At 40.8% G+C, this 23,902-nt stretch overlaps 3 protein-coding genes across 4 annotated transcripts; all 3 read right to left on the bottom strand.

Annotated features, from left to right (window-relative positions):
• Positions 1–5,388: 5,388 nt before the first annotated feature.
• On the bottom strand, positions 5,389–7,095 carry apoc1 (apolipoprotein C-I). The gene is made up of 4 exons (XM_080426573.1): positions 7,024–7,095; positions 6,456–6,520; positions 6,043–6,202; positions 5,389–5,652 (listed from the first exon to the last, which is right to left on the bottom strand). Exons 2-4 carry the CDS (start codon positions 6,508–6,510, stop codon positions 5,589–5,591), a joined length of 279 nt encoding a protein of 92 aa, XP_080282699.1. The 5' UTR covers positions 6,511–6,520; positions 7,024–7,095; the 3' UTR covers positions 5,389–5,588.
• Positions 7,096–13,468: 6,373 nt separating this feature from the next.
• On the bottom strand, positions 13,469–16,512 carry LOC308083744 (uncharacterized protein). The gene is made up of 5 exons (XM_080426072.1): positions 16,430–16,512; positions 15,523–15,593; positions 15,196–15,349; positions 14,690–14,977; positions 13,469–14,527 (listed from the first exon to the last, which is right to left on the bottom strand). Exons 2-5 carry the CDS (start codon positions 15,563–15,565, stop codon positions 14,185–14,187), a joined length of 828 nt encoding a protein of 275 aa, XP_080282198.1. The 5' UTR covers positions 15,566–15,593; positions 16,430–16,512; the 3' UTR covers positions 13,469–14,184.
• Positions 16,513–18,697: 2,185 nt separating this feature from the next.
• On the bottom strand, positions 18,698–22,088 carry LOC308083745 (uncharacterized protein). Of its 2 annotated transcripts, none has more exons than XM_080426073.1 (5): positions 22,020–22,088; positions 21,256–21,329; positions 20,818–20,971; positions 20,131–20,418; positions 18,698–19,971 (listed from the first exon to the last, which is right to left on the bottom strand). In XM_080426073.1, the coding sequence occupies exons 2-5, from the start codon at positions 21,296–21,298 to the stop codon at positions 19,629–19,631; spliced, it is 828 nt and encodes a 275-aa protein (XP_080282199.1). In that variant the 5' UTR covers positions 21,299–21,329; positions 22,020–22,088; the 3' UTR covers positions 18,698–19,628. The 2 variants fall into 2 exon arrangements, with proteins under 2 accessions (XP_080282199.1, XP_080282200.1); XM_080426074.1 differs by having other exon boundaries at positions 21,256–21,335; positions 22,024–22,041.
• Positions 22,089–23,902: the final 1,814 nt, after the last annotated feature.

Here is a 23,902-nt window from a genome sequence, read left to right as displayed (position 1 = left end):
AACTTTATCTTCATGAAGTGGTAAAAACAAGTGATTCAGCAGGTTCACAGACACATTTCAATTTCTTTATTTGAGTCCACATTTATAAAATACATTACAAGGGCACATATATTTTTCAGTTGCTTCTGATCTCCCACTCACTTGAAACAACATGTGTCACAGTGCTTGAGTCCAAACAAGTCCAGAATATAAACAACAAATGCGCATTAACTTATTCACAGTTAACATTGGTCATACACACCGGAGAAAAATTATGGGTACAGGAAGCACCTTCTCCTCCAAATAGATCGACTGCCTATAATGGAGGAGATTGAGCAATATTTTGCAAGCTGCTTTGCCTTACACAACCCCATAATCCTCAAGCCCCTGACCACCAGCCTGTGGACATGGCCCAAGCTGCCAAATATAAAAACAATGAGCTGACACACACACACACACACACTGGCGCACACGCGTGTGCCAGTATACTCCAATTTCACATACATAATGCTTATCATAGCCTCATAGCTTATTTTGTTTTGGATGGACTGAGGTTGGCGAGGCAACCACATTGCTGTTTATGTTCACTGGCATGTACAATGGTTTTGTTTACTTTATGCTCTTGAATTCTGGGTATTTTCATTTTTGAGTACATCTGATCTCAGTCAAATGTTACCTGCCAAGCTCCGCAAATGTTTGTATCCCGAAAGGAGCTTTACAGTTTCACTTAGAATAGAGTACTGTGGAGTCAGACAACTGAGTGCAGAGAGGGGGGGGGGGGGGGGGGGGTGATGCTGGGGACGATGCGGCTGCACTATTCAGTGCTCTACATACCCCAGAGGTAAGCAGTTTTAAGCTATTCACATTCATAAAACAGTGTCGACATTCCATCTTCTTCTTGGTGGCCAGGTTCTTTCATTTATGATCAGCATTGACTGAGGAGTAACTGTCCAAATGCACTTTGGTTCACATCTCAACCCATTTGGCACATCATGATATGTAAACAGGCCAGTCAAAGTCTGTAAGTCCTAGCAATTTAGGTGATACGGGCTTTAGTGAAGACGAAAAAGAAGGGGGGGGGGTGAAATAGATAAGCACTTTCAGCCTAGCAAGCGCATTTTGTGTGGACAGAGTCCACCTACGTACAAATCAATTCAATCTCTACAGTCCTTGAATGAAGAACAAAGTCATGTTGTCCTATAGCCAATTGATTCATTGCATCAGTTTCATTGATAAAATGCCCGTTCAAAGAGGGGCTATCTAAGCTCGGTCTACATTATTCTTCATCTATTCTACACAGTAAAAAAAAGAAATTCACTTAAATTCACTTAAAATCCAGAGCACAAATTAGACTCACTTCTGGTTTTGTTGTGTATCGATGTATTGTTAAGAAAGTGTTTTTGGTTATACTATTGACAGCACTACACATATTTGAATGGAAATTCTAACCCCATAGGAACTGCATGGCTTCATGTGGATCTTGGACTCTCTGTGGCCAGCCTGTGACATCATTCATCTATGTCAGTGGTTCTCAACCAGTGGTCCGGGGACCACCAGTGGTCCTTGAAGGGGTTCCAGGGGGTCCCCAGCCAAATTGATAGTTAGGAACCAAATTGAACTTTATGTGTCTGTAACTCTCTGTGACTCCTAACGGGTCCATTTGGTTCCATTTGTACACTCTCAGAGTTAAATGAACACTAATGATGATGATACAGTGTAGATTGGGACCCCAAGAAATCAAAATGGTTGAGTCACTGGCATATCTTTTCAAATGGGGGTCCGTGGGCTAATATGTGTCAATTTGGGGGTCCTTGACACGAAAAAGGTTGAAAACCACTGATCTATGTCTATGACGTATCCAAGATGTATGACTCCAACGTTGGGCAAGGATTTAGTCCGATTCATGCCCCTTTGACTTACATTATAATATTAAAGTTACGCATTTAAAAAAATATCAAACAAAAGTGATTTAAAAGAAGAATTCATGTGGTACTTCATTGGTCTATTGGCAGCGTGCACAGGACATTTGCCACTGATTGGTCCAGGGGTTTGTGAGATTGGCTCCGATGCACAGACAGACAGACAGACAGACAGACGGCTAGTCTCCTGCAGAGCCACGCTGTAAAAAAAGTTTAGTGAAAACTCTGCATTGCTGCAAAATTAACATTGATCCTCTTGATTGCCACGTCAGAAATGTCTAGGCCTCTATAATGGCCGGATACAGTATGGCTTATTGCCCTTGCACTTTTCCATGGCTGAACTATGAGTAGTGTGCAGGCAAGAAAAAATAAAGATATTTTTGGGGTCTTTTCTGCCCTTATTGATAGAACAGTGAAGAGAAACAGGAAACTGGTAGGGGAGTAGGCGGGTGACACGCTGTCAGGCATCAAAGCCTATGTGGTATGTGCCTTAATCACTTGGCTACCGGCGCCAGCGGCCCAAAGAAGAAATTAATTCTGACATAATTGGTCAGATTGCAACATGCTATTCAAGTTTGGGGTTGATTGAACCTTGCTTTGATACGATAGCCTATATGGCAGGCGCCTTCGACGTCTATTATGCCAAGGACCCCTTAACTGAGAGAGAGATGAAGCAGGGACGCCCACTATATTGTATAGAATTGTGTTGCAGATTAAACTTTTTCATAGATTTCATCAGTGTTGTGTATATCAATGTTTTTTTTGTTTGTTTACAAATTATTTTCTAATGAATATGTTGGATTCTTGTTAATGTGTATTTTCAGACAACCACTTACATCCTCAATACTTAGTAAACTTGACCTTAATTGGCTCAGTCGGCTCAATCTATAAGAGGGTCTGGGTGTGTGTGTGTGTGTGTGTGTATTTTTTCAATTGGTCTTATGCTGCCGCTATGCTGACCTGCTTTACGCTTTGGCCTATTACGTAACTCTTAGGTCCATAGGTAGTAGACTCAAAAGTTTTCATGACGCAACTCTCCATATAAGCCACACCATTTTACGCCATATAGCATTTTCTTCACACTTTTTGCCACACCTTTTACATTTGTTCAAAACTCACACAAATCAATACAAAATATCTCTGGACTCATGTCATGAAAAATGATGTATTCAATACATTGTCTTCCAGTGTAAAACAAAAAAGTTGTAAAAAGTATATAACATTTCAAAAAGTTGCCAATGACCATCCCTGCATCATACCACACCTCTATATGCAAAGTTTCAGCCCAATCTGACCTGTGTGATCGTGATCAAAAGACATACAAACAGACAGACAACTTCAGCTTTAGTAGATTTGACAATTCCTGCATCCCATCATGAATAAGATAACTGAATAAGTACTGTATGTTATAATTAACCAATAAGTGGCATAAGTTTAATTTGACATCTGAATCTAACTGATGAACTGACCCCAGTATGACCATATATGATTACGGTACAGAGAAAATAATAATACCTGGGCACTTCAGGAGAGACTACCCAAATAAAATATACTGGTCGAGTGCTCCAGTATGCAAGTTGTCCATGTTGAGCACAGACGAGACCTTCTACCTTCTACCGGCTGAAGAGCACTGGACTTCTCTTTACCTATATTAGGGGTCTTCAACGTTTTCAGGCCAAGGACCCCCTAGCTGAGAGAAAGATGAAGCAGGGACCCCCTCTATCGGGGCGGCAGTGGCTCAGGGGTAGAGCGGCCGGATGGAAACCGTGAGGCTCTCCATGCAGTTCGATTGTTGAAGTGTCCTTGAGCAAGACGCTGAACCCCTAAATGCGCCTGATGAGCAGGTTGGTGCCTTGCATGGTTTCCTCATCCATCGGTGTGTGAATGGGTGAATGTAATGCACAATCTATGTAAAGCGCTTTGGATGAAAGTGCTTTATATAAATGCACCATTTACCATTCTATATTGTAGAAAATTGTGTTTCAAATGTTTTACTTGGTCTGCTCTTTTTCCCCTCTACGCCAAATCCCTTTGCCAAAAATAGCAGATCTACAAGCTCACAACGCCTCGCAGCGAGGCGTTGTGAGCTTGTAGATCTGCTATTTTTGGCTAAAGTTCTTCTCAGAGAAGGGATGCTAGGATTCAAGTGATTAATGTAAAAAAATATATATATATCACACAAAGATTTGGCGGACCCCCTGTTGAAGACCACTGACCTATATGATTATGGTACAGTCTGTGACCCCTGCACCCTGCCCTCTGACCTCTGTCTCTGACTGCTCTCCTGTGAATCACATCAGGTCAGCTGATGGATCATTAACCGAAGATAAACAGTGACTTTAGTCCATGTCTTGTGAAATATGACTGAAGCAGCCATGTTGGCACTTGCCCTTTGGTACAAGCTACTGACATAAATAAACGACTAGCTAGTGATGGTGTAAGACTGTGGCTCTTTTTTTTTTTTATATATAAAAATAATGATAACCCTCTTTAATATATCATACCAACCCCAGTATAAACTTGGTTGTTTGATAAACAAACACACTGGATGACACAGTCAAGGCAAGAGATTCGGGGACTGAGAAGAGTTTCTTTCTGATTTTAGAATTAGCATTGTGACAACTTCATCTACAGCTAAACAGCAAATCTGAATCTGAATTCCACACACTGTGTCTAATTAGCAAGTCTGTGGTTATGGATATTAGGTCATATTATGTCTCGCAGTTACTCTCAGGTGTACAAAGTGTTCCAAAGGAAACTTCAAAACGGACACAGAGAAATATCTGGTCAATGAGGGGGAAATGCCTGGTCCTCATGACCAGCCTGGATCCACTGGTTAACCACAAAATAGCAGATCTACAAGCTCACAACACATTGTGAGCTTGTAGATCTGGAAAATGTTGACGTTTAAATATAACCTTTTCTTTTTTCCCATGCCCAAAATATAGGGATGACATGCCCAAAATGGGGATACCAGGTTCAAAGTGCTTAATATAATATTGTATCAATATAAGTCATCATATTCACACCTTAAAAGATATGGAGGTCTGGACTGGAGGAACACATGACACCCACAAGAGAAAGAACTATTAGGCTGCCGAGTCCATTTCTACCGACTTAAATATAAAATGACATATGCTTTTTTTCACATTTCTAAAGCCTTCTTGACATCTTTGCTTGAATTAGACATTAACGTTTTATCCAATCATTTATTTTGAAATCTTCACTTAATAGACCATTTCCTTTTAAGGCAGTTAACTTGAATTATAATTGAAGTTACCTACTTTTTTTGCCTAGATATTCCCTTTATTAAATCAGTTAAATTAAAATGCTTCAAACACAAAGAAGAACATTAATTTACATTGAACCTTGAAATATTTTGTGGACATGTTTTACCCTAATTGTCTTTAGTTAGTTTATGAAGAACTGATAATGTCTCACTATCCAACCAGGAAAAGCATCAAGACACAGATTTATATATATATACATATATATTTAAAAAAGAAAGTCTTTATTGTTTTATTGCACTTCACATTGTTTCACATTCATGCATTTTTTTTTAAATTATATCATTTGTTTTAAGGGCGTCTTCACAGAAAGGGGAAAAACTCCGGTCTTTGGTCTTGGTGGTCAACATGGAAGTTTGGTGTGGCAGCATGGGAGTTCAGGTAAGGACGAGAGGTCAGCAGACTACTTGCTGGACAAGCCGTCAATACCATTCTTCACCTTAGCAAACTGTTCAGTGAACCAATTCCTGACAAGAAGAGAACATACGTATAGTTATGAACGGGCATTTGATTGATTGATTGAAATTTTTATTAGGCAAAAGAATGTAAAACAACACAGTTACATTTATAATGCTTTTGTCTAAAAGGTCCGGCAAAAAAAGTCCTTGCAGACTTGTTTCCATTGGGGTCCTTGAATTAATTTCATAGACATATATAGTAGCAACCAAACAGTTCAAAAATCAACATGAAAATACAGATAATACAGAAAAAATACCACTATGTACAAAAAAAAAAAAAGCATGAAAAAAAAAAATATATATATATATATATATATATATATATGTACAAAAAAAGGGGGGGGGGGAATTGCACTGTTGTGTCTGTTCTTTCTTTATATATCTGTGTACTCGACTCACTTGATGCCTGTTGCAGTTTCGCTGTTGCCGATGTTTTCAAATGCAGTCTTGGTCTTATCAGCCAGATTTGAGCTCATCTCAGTCACTGAGGCACCAAAATCAGCTAAACGCTGTTCAACTGTCTTCTCTGCGACCGCGACCGCGTCCTCTTCCTGGGCTCCTGTGAGGATAGGATGAAACAACTTTATTCAAGATTAAAGGACAAATTCAAAAGGACCACAGTGGAAATAACCTCTCGAGCTTTTTTTTTTTTTTTTTTTATCATTTTGACAGATATACAAATTTTCATATATCCTATGCATTTTTTTTCAATAGAAACCTCAGTCAATCAAGGTGGGTTCAGGCAGCCTAATGAAACAATGCACAAGAGATGGGGAGAAACATTTAAAATAATTAAGAATGAATATGATTACCTGTTTGTGCGGCAAAAGCCAGCAGCAGCACGGTAACAGCAAGGAACAGCTTCATCTTCACTGTGCTGTAGAGAAAGAACAATTGAAGGATTACAAACTGGGCATGTAACCTACAGTACAAGTTAGTAGCCTATTAGCCTACTTTGGGTTTGCAAAGTGCGCCCCCGTGTGTCAGGCCGTCAGCACTGCTAGCCTTTATGAACAATTTAATGTGGGTCCAATTTGCGGGCTAAAGTTTTTTCAACATGCAGGCAAACGTGTGTTTAACTCAGCCACTGTAAACATATCAGATCGGCAAGGAATTAACTTTAAACGTACATCTAATCTAAGATCAATTAATGTTTCCATAAGGATTTTCTCTCCATGCATTAGGGTAATTGCTGCAGGTTAGTTTTTTAACTTAAACGTGCAGGCTAGATGTCGCCACAATAAAAGTGCATTTTGTTGGTAGGCTAATGAATAGTGTGTATGCTAGTGCAGAAATAGGCTGGGTCTGTGTCCGGCTGAAAAAAAGCAAACACATGAGGGACAGGTGTTGTAGAAATAGCCTATGAACAGCAAATCTTACCTGGTGTTCTGTCTCAGAGAAAAGTACACTGACTGTGTTGGAACGTTCTACGGTGCTGCTCTTTATAGGTTCTAGGACAGTGACGTGTGAGGCAGCCAAACAATGTTGACCTTAGTAACCTCCAAGTTGTTTAGATGCGAATAACCAAAGTCTACACTTGCTCTTTGTTGACACCGATGATACAAGACATTAACGATTATAACAGACTAGTTTCTGATTGGCTGCAGGTGTCTGTTATCAAATGGGGATACCAGGTTCAAAGTGCTTAATATAATATTGTATCAATATGTTATCATATTCACACCTTAAAAGATATGGAGGTCTGGACTGGAGGAACACATGACACCCACAAGAGAAAGAACTATTAGGCTGCAGAGTCTCCATTTCTACTGGCTTAAAGGGATATTTCACTTTCAAAACATTATTGGGTCATTTTATCATCTACTCAGGCTTTTGTGAGCCCCCCAGACAATTCTTAAGTTGCTTGATTCAGTATTTAGATATTTGATATTCATTTTATCAGACACGCCCCCTTCCTATACAAACCCTTTATAACTTCAAACTCCATTTTCATGTTAGATTCATCAAAAACACCCGTCCTTGGTTCTGGTTACTCATCCTGCCCTCCTAATACGTGAGGGGGACGTGTTTTTTCGATTACTTTTTTAATTTATTTTATTGAATTTTTTTATTGTATTGATTTTTTTTTTCATTTCCCAAAAAAATATATAAAAAATGAATGAAAAAAGTTATTGAAAAAACACGGTCTCCTCACGTATAAGAAGGACAATATATATAATATAATATAATATATCAGTCACCAGATATCTGTCACTACAGATATATGACAATAAAGATTATAACGAGACTAGTTTCTGATTGGCTGCAGGTGTCTGTTACCAAATACCCTTTGATATCAATTCTTATTTCTCTGATTCTAGGTCAACAGCAGTCATATCATCTGATTAGGTGAAAAGGAAAAGTGATGTGGAAGAACACAAGCTCAGAGTCCAGCCCAGCTGATAGGCCTAGCCTAACTGGTGAGCCGTACAACACTGGTCATTATGAATTATCAGACATTATTTATCTGTTGACCCCTTTGGACCTGAAGTACACTTTACAGTTATTGAAGGTGTTAAGAGGCAGCTGCCATGTAATCCACCAGGAGTTTGCAATCGCATTCAACCCAGATTCAGCACAAACATGGCGTTGAATTCGTTGTAGCCTACTGCTATGCCACCAAAATGTGGAATGCCCTATACCAACAGCCATCAAAAAGTGTGACTCCTAACAGGGTCCGCTCACATCACAGTAACGCCCCAGAAATGACCCCCCCCCCCCAATGTTTTCTGTATTGCTCCTAATGTTGATGATATCTTGTTATTGCATGTCTTTAAATGTCTTGATGAATTGAATACATAGGACCACAATGGAAACAAGCCCTCAGGGCTTTTTGTGTTATCCATTTTAGCATCATCGTATAATCATACTGATGTAGTTTTTGCAAACTGTTAGTAAAGTATTCAATCAGCCAATCAATCAATCAATGTTTTTCATGTCATTTGCTGGGAGAATGGACACAGGAGTCTGCCACAAGGAGCCTGGCACAATAATAGACCTTTTGACAGCAGCCATTTTGACTGGAAATGTAAAAAAAACAGGTGTTTATCAATGATACTCAGTAGATTCAACAGAGCCAGGCTGCTTGACTCACTGGATGCAGATTTAATTATATCATCGGTAACACCTGTGCTTTATAGTGTAAATTATGGATGGCTGGTTGCTCCCTGCTCTGTATTTATCAATGGGGTGATAGATAGCACCAATACAATTATGGTTAATTTGATTTATTCCATGGAGATTCCTATACTAAAACTCAGTCAGAATAGGCCTAACCATTCAGTCGAAGTCGAAGTCACCACCCAGAGGATGAAATAATCCAGATTTTGCGCTGTAGTCCTTAGCACCTCCAACGCTTCAATGAACAGTGGTGCTTTATTGGCAGTATACTGTATATTTCAGTATAATTCATTAGCCTTGCATTTATCACTATTAAATACAAGGATAATGAATTATACAGGCTCATATTTGAGACTGCTTACAGCCAGCTCTGTTGCTTATTGCTTTTCACTTGTGCAATTTTATGGTGTGATGGGTGTGATTTCACAATTTAGCTATAAAAGGCTAAATTAATTTCTGCACACACTGATTACCTCTGCATTGAATTTATTAAAAACATAAATGTTTCGGTCGAAGGGACCTCCCTCAACAAACCCAACCATAAAGTGACGGTGCTGAAATGCAGACCATAATTCCAAGATTCCACTGCTGTGTAGGAAGTGTGTCCCCAATCACATACACACTCACAGACATACAACAGTTATCCCATTAGTGACTTTTCAATTATCTTTTCAGAGAAAAGTGAGATGAAATTAGTACAGAGATTTGATCTAAAATACAACACTTTAACATGCCAGTCACAGTGAATCACAGGCTATACTTTGTTTTGAGAACAGTCAATCACACAGTCATACCATATCCTTGTACATTTGACATTTGTCAGATAAAATGTCCTTTTGGGCAATACAGCTCTTGTACAAAAACAATGGCTCAACCAACATGTCCTATCTATAATATATTCATGCAACCTTTTGGCCTCCCTCGCTATCTCTCATCCAGATCTGTGGGTTTGATTGGATGTACAGTACAGTGTGGTGCATATGTTATCTATAAATATAAAACTGATCAGAGTCAAATGTTACGCTCATAATCAAAAGTTCCAGTCCAGCAAAGACCCTAGCAGTCTCCTTCCTTAGCCTGTAGCTAGGCCAATTCAACGCATCAAATAGTAGATTCATTTTGGCACTTATATCCTCAACAAACTGACAATTGCCTTTGTAGCCTAATTTGTGATGACTGTCGTGTTTATAGTAATCCGAAAAATAGGGGAAACGAGTCAGACAGAACAGCATGTGGTCTGTCTTGTAAGTCAGCACACAGCAGAGGGGCACAGGTCAGTACAGTTGTTTGAACTGAAGTTACCTCTTATTACAATAGGCTAGGGTGAGGTGAGGCCATTTTGTCTATTTGAGCTGCAGGAACAGACAAAAGCGTTTAATTTCTCAACATTTTAGGAGTCTGCTGCCTTCCCAGTGCCCATTGGTAGGTGCTTGGTCCTGCAGTTAAGAGGCTGTTATGATGTATATACATGTTTGTCATTGACACATCTCAATCTGCATTGTCTCTGTCCACAGGAGAGGAGAAGGACAGTGGAGTGGCATGGGGATTTTATGCATTAGCATGTGTGCACATAAGCTCCTCTTGAATAGTAATATGGGATGATGTCGCGCCTATGGGGTGTGAAAGCACATGTAATTACCTGCACCCAATTCACAATAACAAGCTTAAAAAGCTGTTTTTGTCTTTGCCAAGGCTGGAGGCCCCTGTGGTGATGAGTTGCATGTCAGCTTTGGAGGAGCGGGGGGGTTATAGAAGGTAGTCTCTGCAGGAGTGTTTTTAGGGTTTACTAGCGGCTGTGGGCTAGTTAGCACCTGCTAGCCTGCTGTTTTGCCTTTTGGAGTTGAGTTGGAGACACCCTAGGGCCACCAGACTACGCATAATGCAGACTGGCAGAATGCAGACTGGCAGAATGCAGACTGGCAGAATGCCTGTGGTTTTCCTGTTTTCACTAAATAAGGGCCAAATCTCTGGAGCAGCGGAGAATCTTTTTGAAGGGGGAGTTGCAGAGATAAACACTGTTTTTCACCAAAGTAGGAACAAAACAGAAACCAACCATCGCTTAGTCACTCGTTTGGTCCTTCACTTTGCATGCAATGACCTTTAGCACATATATTACAACATATAAACAAGTGTTGCAAGGAGTTACCGGTTGATGATGATACTTTCCCACTGCAGTGGGAGGCAGTGATTTACTCAAAACAATCTGAAGGCTGGGTGGAAAAGTACTCAGTTCAACAGAATCATTAGTTAAAATAATCATGCATTTCTTTGTAACCCTGATGACATTATTTTTTTAAATTCCCTGTTAGTCTCTACTGCAGCATACCCACATTTCCTCACCTCTCGATCACATTTACCAGATCTGACAGTAAAATTAATATCATAAAAGGAGGCGGTTTGCTCTTAATACATTTGCTGCTCCTATGTGTAAGACAATTCTTGTTTATTCAATGTCTTCTTACAAAAAGACAACACAGCTGCCTCATTACACAGCGAGGACAAGAGTGTAGGGGTCAGCGGAGGAAAGAGGGTGAAACAAGAGACAAATGGTGTCCCCTGCTGGTCTTCACTCTACACTTCAAAAGAACAACCATACTGCGTTATGTGCACAACAGTTTTTTCTCTTTTATTTTTAATCTACCAGGGACTATTGCTGTTTAGACCAGTGGTTCTCTTTTTTTTTCATGTCAGGGACCCCCATGTATTTGACCACGGACCCCCATCAAAAACATTTTGTGACAGGGACTCCCAACAAGAGAACATTTTTTCTTAAACGATATAAAAAAATATTCAAAGAATTTGAAAAGCTTTTTAAAAAATGTTTGGAAATAGCAGATCTACAAGCTCACAACCTGTTGCACTACGACATGTTTTGACCAATAGCCAAAGTATAGAATAAGTTGGGCTGCCACAGCTGAAAGGGTAGAGAGCCTGCCTGAAAAGCAGAAGGTCCCAGGTTTGAGCCCCGGCAATGTGTGGAGGTGACATAACCCCCGGGCCATAACTGCTCCCTGTGCGCTCGCTTGAGAAGCGCTCAACTGGGTGAAGCTGAAAACTTCCCCCATGGGATGAAATTCTACTGCAGGTCTATTTAATTATTATAGGGTTAAAGTATAACAGCAAATGCACTATTATCTTGGTTTTTGTAAGCAATTGTTCTAATGCAATGTGACACAGCTCTGTTTACACATCTCCTTATTCCCTTTTATTTATTTTATTTGTATTATTTTTGTACATGCATTTACTAGTCTTGATTTATATTTGTTTTGTTTCATGTTTGCTTTGGCAATGTAAACGTATGTTTTCTCATGCCAATAAAGCCCCTTTGAATTAAAATACTGAATAAAGTGTTCTTTATCAATCACAAATGTTATGCGTTAGATTCCATTTTGTGAGAAATTATATTGATGGTGGCATGAATCCAAATGTATGTGTCTCTGTTTCCCTAATTAAATGATGTGTTAATTGCCATGCTTACTGTCCATTAAAATGCAGTTATCTCATGCACCTTACAGTGATGGCTTGCACATATCTCAAGGCACACTTCTTGCATAATTCTCCATACATTAATCTCGCATTGTGTACACCCTTCTAAATGCATGCATGCAGGGGTGCAACAGTTAAGGGAACTAATTTATTCTCTTATAAGATTTTGACTAAATAATAGATTTTCAAAATTACAGAAAATATCAGATCTACAAGCTCACGCTTGTGAGCTATTGTTGCACTACACCATTGTACAACAAAATATTAAATAGGGCTTAAGTACAGACTAATCGATTTAGCTGATTATATAAAAAAGAATATTATAACTTTTTCATGTTGATTCCTTGGTGTATATATTTGTTTATACATATTAAAAAAACGGCACATCTCCATTATTGTGCCGTCTCCATTAATCAATAGAATAATTGCTGAGAAAATAATCGATAGATAGTTGCAGCCCTACATGCATGCATGCGCTTTTGCTTTCTAGGCTTATACATTTAGGTGTGTCTCCAACACAGAACAGAACATTCAAAGCCTGCAGCGATCTAAAGAGCGGAATGTGGGTGCAAGTTAAGACAAGATCGAAGGCAGTGGAATAAAACAGAGATGGAGAGAGAGCGAGAGAGAGAGAGAGAGAGAGAGAGAGGGAGGGAGGGAGGGAGGGAGGGAGGTGAACCTCAATCTTTTGTTTTCCATGATACAGATTAGAAGATGAATTTGTTTTGGGGAGGTATTGGTAATGGAGATGAAACGGTAGGTGGGGGTGTATGGAAAAATAATGGTAATTAGAGAACTGTGTTGTGCAGAAGTGTTTCAACAGAGGTCTAGGCAAAATTCCTTTTTATAAGTAAAATCTTCAGTCTCATGCATCATTTCCCAGCTGTGATAGAGAACATCTTACAGAAATAACTAAATGGTGCTTCTGGACATTTTATCCCAAAGTTTTGTCTTACTTCAGAAAAAATGGCTACAGATTAGAGCAAAGCCTTTGTACACCAACCATTATTGAAACTGGAATCCCATCTTGAATAATAGATCACTCTTAAATGTTTGATCAGAGAATCAGACACTGACAGAGGACCTCTTTTTGTGGGTCATTTTATTTATTCACTCAGTGCTGTTTAGCACACTGCATCCTATGCAGTAATAGATGGATAGTGACACGGTGGGCATGTTACATTGTGAAACACGCAGGTCGGAATGGAACACAGACAGGCAGCATTAAGGCTTGTTTACTGATTGTCAATAAGTCACATTATATTACACTGTGTTTCACTTGAATCATGACAAATATAAAGCACAACATAGCAGGTGTAAATACAGAGCCAATAGAGCAAGGCACCTCAGTGGTTCAATATCACTTCTAGACACTCACATACAATGTGCTGACTAGTTGAAAACATTCAGTGCATTGAAATTCAATTACAAAATTGCACATGGGAATCGGTGGCTATTGAGCTCAAGCACAAAGTACAGTTTCTGTCTGTGAAAATGCAGCAAACCAATGACACAGATTAGCTGCACAGTGTATGGGGGGTGCGGAGTAGACAAGCAAAGCAGATTAGAACACTGGTTTTACTGTTTACGTAAGAAAGCCTGTTATCGAATATGAGGCGTTGTTTTTGGTGATAATTATGGCGAAATGGTCAGGAAAGAGTGATAACAGTGATGAAACAGAAGACTTCCCATGTTCCCCTCATGCTTTGTGAAAACTTGTCATGCAACATGGCGCTTTGAGAATGCAACATTTTTACAAGCACCATGCCCCACGACACTCTTTCGCCGAAGCATATATTAGCCATTAACTCTCCTCCTTCCTCCCCTCTTTTGTGGTTTAAGGTAGTCAGTGCTCCAACACTTGCCCCTTCCCGCTAAAATGGCGGACCACCAACTAGCCACAAACCCTTTGAAAAACCCAAGTCTGTATGTGTTTTAAGCAGTGCCCTCCTTGACCTTGTCCATGACAGTCTGGACATGCTCACGGATCTTGCTGGCGTAGGGGGTGAGCATCTCGGTCAGCTCATCGATCTTGGTCTCCAGGGCGGTGCGCAGGTCCTGGGCAGTGACCTCCAGCTGACCCTTCAGGCCCTCGGCCTGGGTCTCCAACTGCTGACCGAGGTCTACAGCCTGGTTCTTCAACAGAGCTGTGATGCTGCCCAGCTTCTCAGCAGCGCTCTCCTGGGCCTGGCTGACAAAGGGCTCCACGCGCTCCTTGACCATGTCCATGTTCTGAGAGGCGCGGGACTGGACCTCGCCCATGTAAGTGGTTACAGTGCTGGACAGAGAAGACGAGATAAGTTAGAGGTTGGGTCACAGACCAAGAGAAACATCTCCTCCAGAATACTGCCATCCATGTTGGTAGCTTAGATTGGTTATGATCAAGTTAAATACAAAAACTAAACCATCAGGATTACGGGCCTGCCGCGGTTCAACTTACTTGCGGATCTCCTCACTGTCTTTGTTCAGGCGCTTCTTCAGCTTGCGGGTGTAGGTGTTGACGCTGGTGCGGATGGTTTCGCTGTTCTGATCCATCATGGACTTGAGCTCACCCAGGTACTGGGTGCTGCGCTCCTTGGCGTCTTGCATGTCATTCCGCAGTCTGTCGGCGAGCAGTTGGAAGTCCTGACCTAGCTGCCCGGCGGTGTCCTGGGCGTAGGGGGCCAGCTTGGCCTCCACGTCGGTTCTGTACGTGTTCAGCTCTGACATGGTGTCTGCAATCAGGGTGCTGGGAAAGCGATGGTAAGAGGACAACATTTAAGCATGGGAGTGCAACATATAGGGCCAAGGAGGAAGAGGGTTGTTATGGGGGAGAAGATAGAAGACATTTATACATAATGCAGAACTGAAGACAGTTTCTAATTCAAATGAAATGTACAAATGAGATGTGAAAAACATCTATTTAACAGCTAATCTAAGCACGTTTTGGGACAGTCTATCACTCACTCCAGTTCTCTGGTGAACTGAGAGGCCTTGATGGTCTCCAGCGCACCATCAGCCTTGCTGCCGAGATCATTCACATACTGCCAGAAGCGATCCACATTCTCCTCGAAGCGGATTGGAGAGTCCTCAGCCTCCCGCACAGCACGAGCATTGCAGCCTAAGGGCAAATTGACATTGAAATTGAAATGTTCACTGCGTGTTCACACAGTAAGCTTAAAACAAGATAGCAGATATATACATACATGCACATACCTACATTATAAAAATTGATAATTGGACGATAAACAAACTTTTACAAACCAATTTAACTAACCACCAAAATAGACTTACCAGTGATGACTGCCAGAGCAAGGATCAGAGCTACAGCCTTCATGGTTGCTTGACAGATAGGTAAGCTACACCTAGAAAACAAAATAGTTTAAAACAATTGACTCTACAAGTAGCCTCCCTATTAAACACAAAAACAAAACATTCAAGACAAATACATTTCAGAAAGGCAATAAATATATATATATATTTTTTAGAGTATAACAATAATTCAAAAATGTTGCATTAGACGTTTTGTCAGATACCATTTGCACTGCAAGATCACAATAGCCTACAAGTAAATAATAATAATAATAATAATAATAATAATAATGATAATAATGATAATAATAATAATAATAATAATACTACATTTTTTAACAAACGGCATTAAACAAAGCACAAATTAAGATAGCCCTAATCCTCCACTGGGAAAATAGATGAACGAAATGGAAAATTGCATTTGAAGTAGTTGGCACTAGTGAGGTTAACTTGTAGGCAGTGTTGCCATATCTTGTAAGAAATAAGCAGGCAGGTCAAGGAAAACAAGCCCAAAAGAAGCAGCTTTAGGCCACATGAGCACTTAGTTTAAACCTATGCATCGGCTATTTGAAAATTGCCGATCTACAAGCTCACAACAAGTAAACTCTTGCAATTAAATGTGGAATATTTGGAATATTTTTGGAAACATTCTAACAACACACATGCTCCCTGGCACAAAACGTTTTCATGAAAATATTTGAGAACCACTGGTTTAAAAAATTTGGAAGCAAGCCTGAATAAGAAAACTAAATTTTAGCCCAAAAAAAAACGCAACCCGCAACAACTACCAATATTTACAAGCGACTTTACAGAAAAACAAGCCCAAGGTCACTTATAATAAGCGGATATGGCAACACTGCTTGTAGGCTATATGCGCTGTTTCGCTCACCTGAGAAGTAGTTTCCTCCGTGCTGTAGGGACAGATGCCAAGGGTTTTATAGCGTCTCAGATGGTGATGCGGTGCGCATGCACGTTGCAGGGGGGGGAGTTCCTCATCGCGCGAGTGTGTGTTTATGGTAGCTGACTGGCTGTGACTGTGTGTGCGTGCAGTGCATGAGGTGATGATGATGTGTATGTGAAAGCTCATGGTTCTTTCCACGCTACTATGTGCCACCGCGACCGCGTCCGAAGTACTCACATATTTGCACGTTCATCACGATTGAGCAACGTGTCTGTGTGAACGCAAATAAACAGCACATGAAAGTGCTTAACTCGAATACAGGTTCAGTGTGGGCACCTCAACGTTAAATTATGCTTTTGAAAAGAGAGAATGAAAAGTAGGCTAATTTGAACATGCACAGCAAATCCTTATCAGACCTAGCCCTAGATGACTGATAGTACTGTCTTGTGATCCATGTCTATATCTGACCTAAATTTACCCCTTTGTAGCATTTGTAGAAGTAGTAACCTATTCAGCCTTAAATGTAATTAAACATATTTTATGTATTTGGTCCCTATTTGTAAAATAAATGTAAAATCAAATATAACTAGAGAAAGTGCTCCTCGGGAGCACATGGGTCTCCCCCAGGTCAGGTAGTTTATTGTGGCCTCCTGGTGGCGCTATAATAGGCCAATGTGAAAAGGGTGCCATTTCTTCTTAGGCCTTGCATGGCAATCGGACACTGCATTCATGATTTGAGGCATTTTGTTCCAAAAATATGTTTTGCTAAATTAGACCTGCTGGTGGCACTATACTAGGGCAATGTTGTAAGGGTGGCATTTGTTCCTCAACATAGTGTGAATGTGCGTGCAAAGTTTGACCACAATCGGACACTGCGTTCATGATTTGTGGCATTGTTTTGAAAACAAGGCACCCAAACTTTAGATGTCAATCTTAGCCAATCATGATGGAATATGAAAAATCAAACATATCCGTCTTGATCACATGACAAAAGAGTTCATGTGTACAAATTTGTGTGAATTTTGGATAAAATATGAAGGAGTAATCTAAAAACTTGTTTTACATAAGTCGGCCTCCTGGTGGCGCTATAAAAGGCAAATGTGGAAAATGCAGGGCAAAGGTTTTTCCTTGGCCTCTAGAGAGTGTGCATACAAAGTTTTACACAGATCGGTGCAGTTATAGGTTAAAACACAAATTGGCATGTTATAGCGCCACCATGAGGCTAATTTGAAAATGTTCAAAAATGCAAAATTTCACAGAAATTTCACAGAAATTGCATGCTGTGTTCATGATTTGAGGCATTTTGTTCAAAACGGAGTACTCCTGCAAACTTTGGAAGGCAATTTTAGCCAATCAGGATGGAATATGAAAAATCTGAAAGACCCGTTTCGTTTTATGACTATAGAGATACGGTGTACCGATTTGCGTGATGTTTGGATAAAATCTGTAGGAGTACTGTCAAGAAATGTGTTTTGCACAAATCGGCCTCCTGGTGGCGCTATAACAGGCCCATGTGAAAAAAATTGGGCAGAGGTTCTGCTCTGGCATCCAGGGAGTGTGTGTGCACAGTTTCGCTGTGAGCAAGCCAACGGTGGTGGAGATTAGCTGTACACAGACAGAAGACAGAATGACACACGGACGGACAAACGGACGGACAAACGAACGGACGGACTGACAGGGGGTAAACATACTCCTTCGCCATGCCTTTCGGCCTGGCGGAGACAACTAAAAGAAATACATGCTTTTTTTTTAAGGTGCCCAGAAATACCAGGTGCCCACTGTTCCGGTTACCCTTCACTCATGGTAAAGGCTCAGGTACCATTATCGATTTTGTAATAGTTTTTTAAAAAATAGGCTACATCCTACATATTCTTTCCTTTAAGTAGGCATTCTCAAATCAAAGTTCTGTTGGTTTTCAGTTGTTCCCCTCTTTAGTCGTATATTATTAAATCAACTGCTATATATAATAATAATAATAATAAATTTTATTTGTATTGCACTTTACATTTGAAACAAACCTCAAAGTGCTACAGTACATAATATAACAAGATAAAATATATGGTGCCCTAATACAAATGAGTAGTTTTGCATTTCAATCCCATTTCATCCACTCTCTGCCTAACATAAACAGGGACATGCAGGCCTAACTGGTTGTGTTTAGGTGATTAAACCAACCATTATTGAAACTCAAACCCCATCTAAAAGAATACATCACTCTTAAATGTTTGATCAGAGAAACAGACACTGACAGAGGACCTCTTTTTGTGTGTCATTTTATTTATTCACTGAGTGCTGTTTAGCACACTGCATCCTCAAACACAGAGATGGGCAGCGTACCATGGTGAGTGACACGGTGGGCATGTTACATGGTGAGACAGGTCAGAATAGAACACAGACATTTACTGATTGTCAAGAAGTCGCATAATACACTTGCTATTTCACTTGAATACTGACAAATATAAAACACATAGTGTAACTACAGAGCCAATACAGCAAGACACGTCAGTTGTTCAAAACAACTTGTAGACACTCACATACAATGTGCTGACTAACTGACAACATTCAGTGCATTGAAATTCAATGACAAAATTGCATGTGGTGTGTGTTTTGGTCTATCGGTCTGAGTGAGAAACGGTGGCTATTCAGCTCAAGAGCAGAACGTTTCAACCCCCAAACTGTCTCTGTCAACACGCAGCAAACCAATAATACAGATTAGCTGCACAGTTTGTGTGTGTGTGTGTCTGCCAGAGCAGGTAACTCAAAGTTGACAAGCAAAGCAGATTAAATACAGTGGTTTTACTGTTTACATAAGCAAAGCTGTTATTGAATGTGAGGCATTGTTTTTGGTAATCAGGGGAGATGGTCAGGAAAGATTGATAATAACAGTGATCAAATAGAAGATGTTCTCATCATCCTCCTTCTTAATCAAAACCCCCCAAAATGCCCACACAAATGAATACTTGATCAGTAACTCTTAAAACTTCATTTATGCTTCGGTGAAAAAGTGTTTGTCGCTCGGCAAAAGTTTGACACTCTCACACCGAAGCATAAATGAGCCTTTAGCTCTCCTCCTTTCTCCTCTCCTTTGGAATTTAAGGTAGTCAGTGCTCCTCGTTGCCCCTTCCCGCTAATAGAGGACCACCAACTAGCCACAAACCCTCTGAAAAAACCCAAGTCTCTGTGTGTTTTAAGCAACGGTCTCCTTGACCTTGTCCACGACGGTCTGGACCTGCTCGCGGATCTTGGTGGCGTAGGGGGAGAGCAACTGGGTCAGCTCGTCGATCTTGGTCTCCAGGGCGGTGCGCAGGTCCTGGGCAGTGGACTCCATCTGTTCCCTCAGGCCTTCTGCCTGGGTCTCCAGCTGCTGACCGAGGCCTTCGGCCTGGTTCTTCAACAGAACTGTGAAGGTGCTCAGCTTCTCAGCGGCGGTCTCATGAGCCTGGCTGACGTAGGGCTCCACCTGCTCTCTGACCATGTCGATGTTCTGGGAGGTGCGGGACTGGACCTCGCCCAGGTAAGTGGCCACAGTGCTGGAAGGGAAAGTTAAGATGAGCAAGACGCAAGAAGAATAGCAAAAGAAACTGGGCAAAAGACTGGGCATAAAACAATATATTATCAGCTTAGTTTGGTTATATAAAACAAATTAAGAAAAAAAGAGAAACAAAAGTGTCTGCCGCGGTTCAACTTACTTGCGGATCTCCTCGCTGTCCTTGTTCAGGCGTTTCTTCAGCTTGCGGGCGTAGGTGGAGACACGGCCGCGGACATCGTCGGTGTTCTGATCCATCATGGACTTGAGCTCGCCCAGGTACTCGGTGCTGCGATCCTTGGCGTCCATCATGTCCTTCTGCAGTCTGTCGGCGAGCAGCTGGAGGTCCTGACCGATCTGCCCGGCGGTGTCCTGGGTGTAGGGGGCCAGCTTGGCCTCCACGTCGGCTTTGTACGTGTTCAGCTCTGCCATGGTGTCTGCGATCAGGGTCCTGGGGAAAGCAGAGGTAAGAAGAGAAGGTCAGGACAAATGAGGAGGATATAGACACATTTTAACCCATTCAATCCGGCAACGCATCTGTGTCACTTTAAGATTCCTTTGGCTATTCAGAAATAGCAGATATACAAGCTCATAGTGCGGCACCGAGTGCCGCGCTATGAGCTTGTAGATCTGCTAAAATGTGTGCAAATCTTTGAATATATTTAGTTAAATATATTTCAAAACATTTTAACTCAAATCTTTGCTTCTGGGGATTGTACAAATGTCTTCTAAATCCTAACAGTTTTTTTAAAAACTTATGTCGCTATAATATCAGTGGTTCTCACACTTTTTCAATTCAAATACAAACATGTCACAGCTCTCGCTCATTTTGAGACAGTCTATCACTCACTCTAGCTCTCTGCTGATCTGAGAGGCCCTGACGTTCTCCAGAACTCCATCAGCCTTGCCGCTGAGCTCGTTCACATACTGCCAGAAGCGATCCACATTCTCCTCCCAGCGGACTGGAGAGGCATCAGCCTCGCGCACAGCACGAGCATTGCAGCCTATGGATGGACAAATTGATTTAAAGTTTGAAGAAATGTCACTGGCACACAGTAAGATTAAACCAAGATAGTGGATATACATGCATAGACATATATGTAGGATATAATTGATGATTGGTCCAAAAATAAACACTATTTAACAAACCAGTTTAATCAACAATTATGCTAGTGCCAACAAAGATGATCAGGATCATTTTAGCCTAAATGTTACTGTACTGTACCTCTGTGCTGTTTACATTTCTGACCAGTTAAGTATTCAATATAGGCCTATTCAATATGCTTACCAGCAATGACTGCCAGGGCAAGGATCAGAGCTACAGCCTTCATGGTGGTTGGTTTTTTGACAGAGAAGTATAGCCTACACCTGGAAAAAAGAAAGGGGGAAAGGGTGTAAAACAATCTGCCTCTCCAAGAAAACCAACACAAAGACACCATTAATGATTGAAATAAATCAATTTCAGACAGGCAAAAAATATATGAAAACAAAGAGCTGCCTACATCAGTGGTAAGGTCATATTTCACCCAATTTGGCTTTTTAAACGCTTTTTACAAAAAATAATATTTAGTCAAATACAATTTGCATTGCATGAGGTCCCAATGTAGTGCAAATAGACCTCTTTTCACAAACACCATTAACCACTTAAACCCCAGCATCCATATTGTGGGGAAAGCTTTCGCTGAAAATAGCAGATCGACATGCTCATTGTGAGCTTGTCGATCTGCTATTTTCTGCAAAAGCTTTCCCCACAATAACAGAAAACAGAAAAGACACTAGCAGCATAGAGCCCTGGTAGGGACTCCCGGTTACCCATGTTTAAGGGGTTAAACAAGTGTGAACGAATTAGGCCTAGGCTACCACAATTGTAGGTTCCTTCACTGAGAAAAAAACAGATTAAGTAAATGCATTATGCAGCTAATAGAAAATGGCATTTGAAGAAGTTAGTAGTAGTAGTAGTAGTAGTGAGGTTTTCCCTAGCTCTGGTCCTTAGCATTAGAAGGAGGTGCTATGGACCAGAGCTAGTTTCTCCCTGGCTGCTGATCGTTCCACTCACCTGAGAGAAGTTGTTGTTGGGTCCGTGCTGGTGTTGTGGGGACAGACGCCACAGGCTTTTTATAGGGTCCCAGGTGACGATGCGGTGCGCGCGTCGCGGGGGGGCGAGGGGGGGGGGCGGGCGGAGGGGGAGGGGGTGTTCCCCATGCAATCCTCATACTACCACCATGTATGGTGTTGGTGTGCGCGTGCACGAGTCAATGCTGCTGATTTGTATGTATGCGAAAGCTCATGGTTCCTTCCACGCCACGCATGTGTCACCGTGGCCGCGTCCGAAGTACTCATTGTTTTTTGCCTGATTGCGCAACGTCACCCATGGCGACGCAGATAAGCAGCACATGACAACAACATTACACTTGTGCAGTGGTTTGTTTGATTGATTGATTGATTGATGTACTTTTATTTAGTAAGACATGAGAATCACGGTACATGGAAGTACATGAAAGTAACTGAGGGCATGCACTCAAGTAGCCTACTGTACTTAAGTACAATTTTGAGGAAGGCCTAACTACCTATGTTTTACTTTCTTCAGTAGGCTATTTACAATTTTAAATACTTTTACTTCTACCCCCTAGCCTACATCTCAGAGGAAAACATTGTAGGCTACTTTTTCTCCACTACAATTAGGAGATATATATGGAAACTTTAGTTACTAGTTAGTAGATTATTATTACAAAACATCCTAACCACTGCAGCCCTATATATATTTCGGCCATTTGAAAATAGCAGATCTAGGCTGTGCAATCATGCCATATGCATTGTGAGCTTGTAGATCGGCTATTTTCAAATTTTGTAACAAAGTATACAAATGTATACATTGCAGTATTGATACTTTTATTTAAAAAAAAAAAAGAAGTATTATGACCAGTGGATTGTTGTAATTACGTAGCCTATAGTAGCCTACCATGTAGCCTATTATTTCTACTCAAGTCAAAATGTAATTGTTTTTCTTTTTCTCTCTCTCTCTCTCTTTTGTTGTCTATGAAGTAGAGCGCCACTTATATGCAAATGCACCCTGTATGCATTTCAATCCAAATTCTACCACCACTCTGCCTCCAACAGAAAACAGGACATGTTGTAGGGGAGGCTATGTTGCAGCAAAAGTGAAAATGTGATATATATTTTTAATAGGCACATTTGAAACATTTGGATAAAAGCCCATTTTGGGCCCTTCTCACTTACTCTCTGATATTAGATGAATCAATAATCAGTGCAAAACAGTAGCCTATAGGCCGCCTTCAGGGGCATGTTAGGGCCATAGCATATACTTATGTCCAGAATTCGAGAGGGTGATGAGTGAACAATAGTGGGGGGAGGGGGGGGGGGGGCTTGCATTGAATTTGGTTTTAGGATAGGTTAACACTTGAAATGGAACAACATCAGAGCCAAAGGTCTTCAGTGGTGTTGTTAACTTGCCACTTTCACTGTTATACCTGTGGACAACATTGACCTATGTGCTTTTGAACAGTGGTGGCAAAATGGAATACAATGGAATGCAAGCCCATTCATTCATCAGTACCTATTTTACAAGAACATTTTCCTGTGAGGCTGCAGCGTATACAGTGTGAAATGTAAACTCCAGCTTTGGAATCAGCTTCCAAGTGAACAATGAACCCCAGAATATCACATTATATTTTGACAATCCAGGAGCTGGTTCATGTGAGCATGCTTCCAAGTGGAAATCATTGTAGATGTTTTATTTTAATAAGGCAAAGTTAAATTATATTTACATCTTTACTAAATATATTGTTGTGAATTTAGTTGACCAACCATGTGGTCCTAAGAATCTCCCTCTAACTAAGGGTGGTGAGTGATGTTTCAGTTGAGTTGCGGGCACGCAGAACAAGATGACACCAGGCAATATCACACGAAAAGTTCTG

This window comes from Gymnoscopelus braueri (assembly GCF_963280865.1).
Source record: "Gymnoscopelus braueri genome assembly, chromosome: 4".
NCBI classification, from domain to species: domain Eukaryota; kingdom Metazoa; phylum Chordata; class Actinopteri; order Myctophiformes; family Myctophidae; genus Gymnoscopelus; species Gymnoscopelus braueri.
Note: the sequence above shows the minus strand (reverse complement) of the source record. Positions and strands in the feature narration are given on the sequence as shown.

Coding starts and splice junctions, on each gene's coding strand:
- apoc1 (XM_080426573.1), bottom strand. CDS start 6,510: ATGAAGCTGTTCCTTGCTGTTACCGTGCTGCTGCTGGCTTTTGCCGCA. Junction 6,203..6,455: donor GGCTTTTGCCGCACAAACAG/GTAATCATATTC, acceptor CTATCCTCACAG/GAGCCCAGGAAGAGGACGCG. Junction 5,653..6,042: donor GAAACTGCAACAGGCATCAA/GTGAGTCGAGTA, acceptor TCTTCTTGTCAG/GAATTGGTTCACTGAACAGT.
- LOC308083744 (XM_080426072.1), bottom strand. CDS start 15,565: ATGAAGGCTGTAGCTCTGATCCTTGCTCTGGCAGTCATCACTG. Junction 15,350..15,522: donor TGCTCTGGCAGTCATCACTG/GTAAGTCTATTT, acceptor ATTTGCCCTTAG/GCTGCAATGCTCGTGCTGTG. Junction 14,528..14,689: donor GACAGTGAGGAGATCCGCAA/GTAAGTTGAACC, acceptor TTCTCTGTCCAG/CACTGTAACCACTTACATGG.
- LOC308083745 (XM_080426073.1), bottom strand. CDS start 21,298: ATGAAGGCTGTAGCTCTGATCCTTGCCCTGGCAGTCATTGCTG. Junction 20,972..21,255: donor TGCCCTGGCAGTCATTGCTG/GTAAGCATATTG, acceptor GTCCATCCATAG/GCTGCAATGCTCGTGCTGTG. Junction 20,419..20,817: donor CAGATCAGCAGAGAGCTAGA/GTGAGTGATAGA, acceptor TGCTTTCCCCAG/GACCCTGATCGCAGACACCA.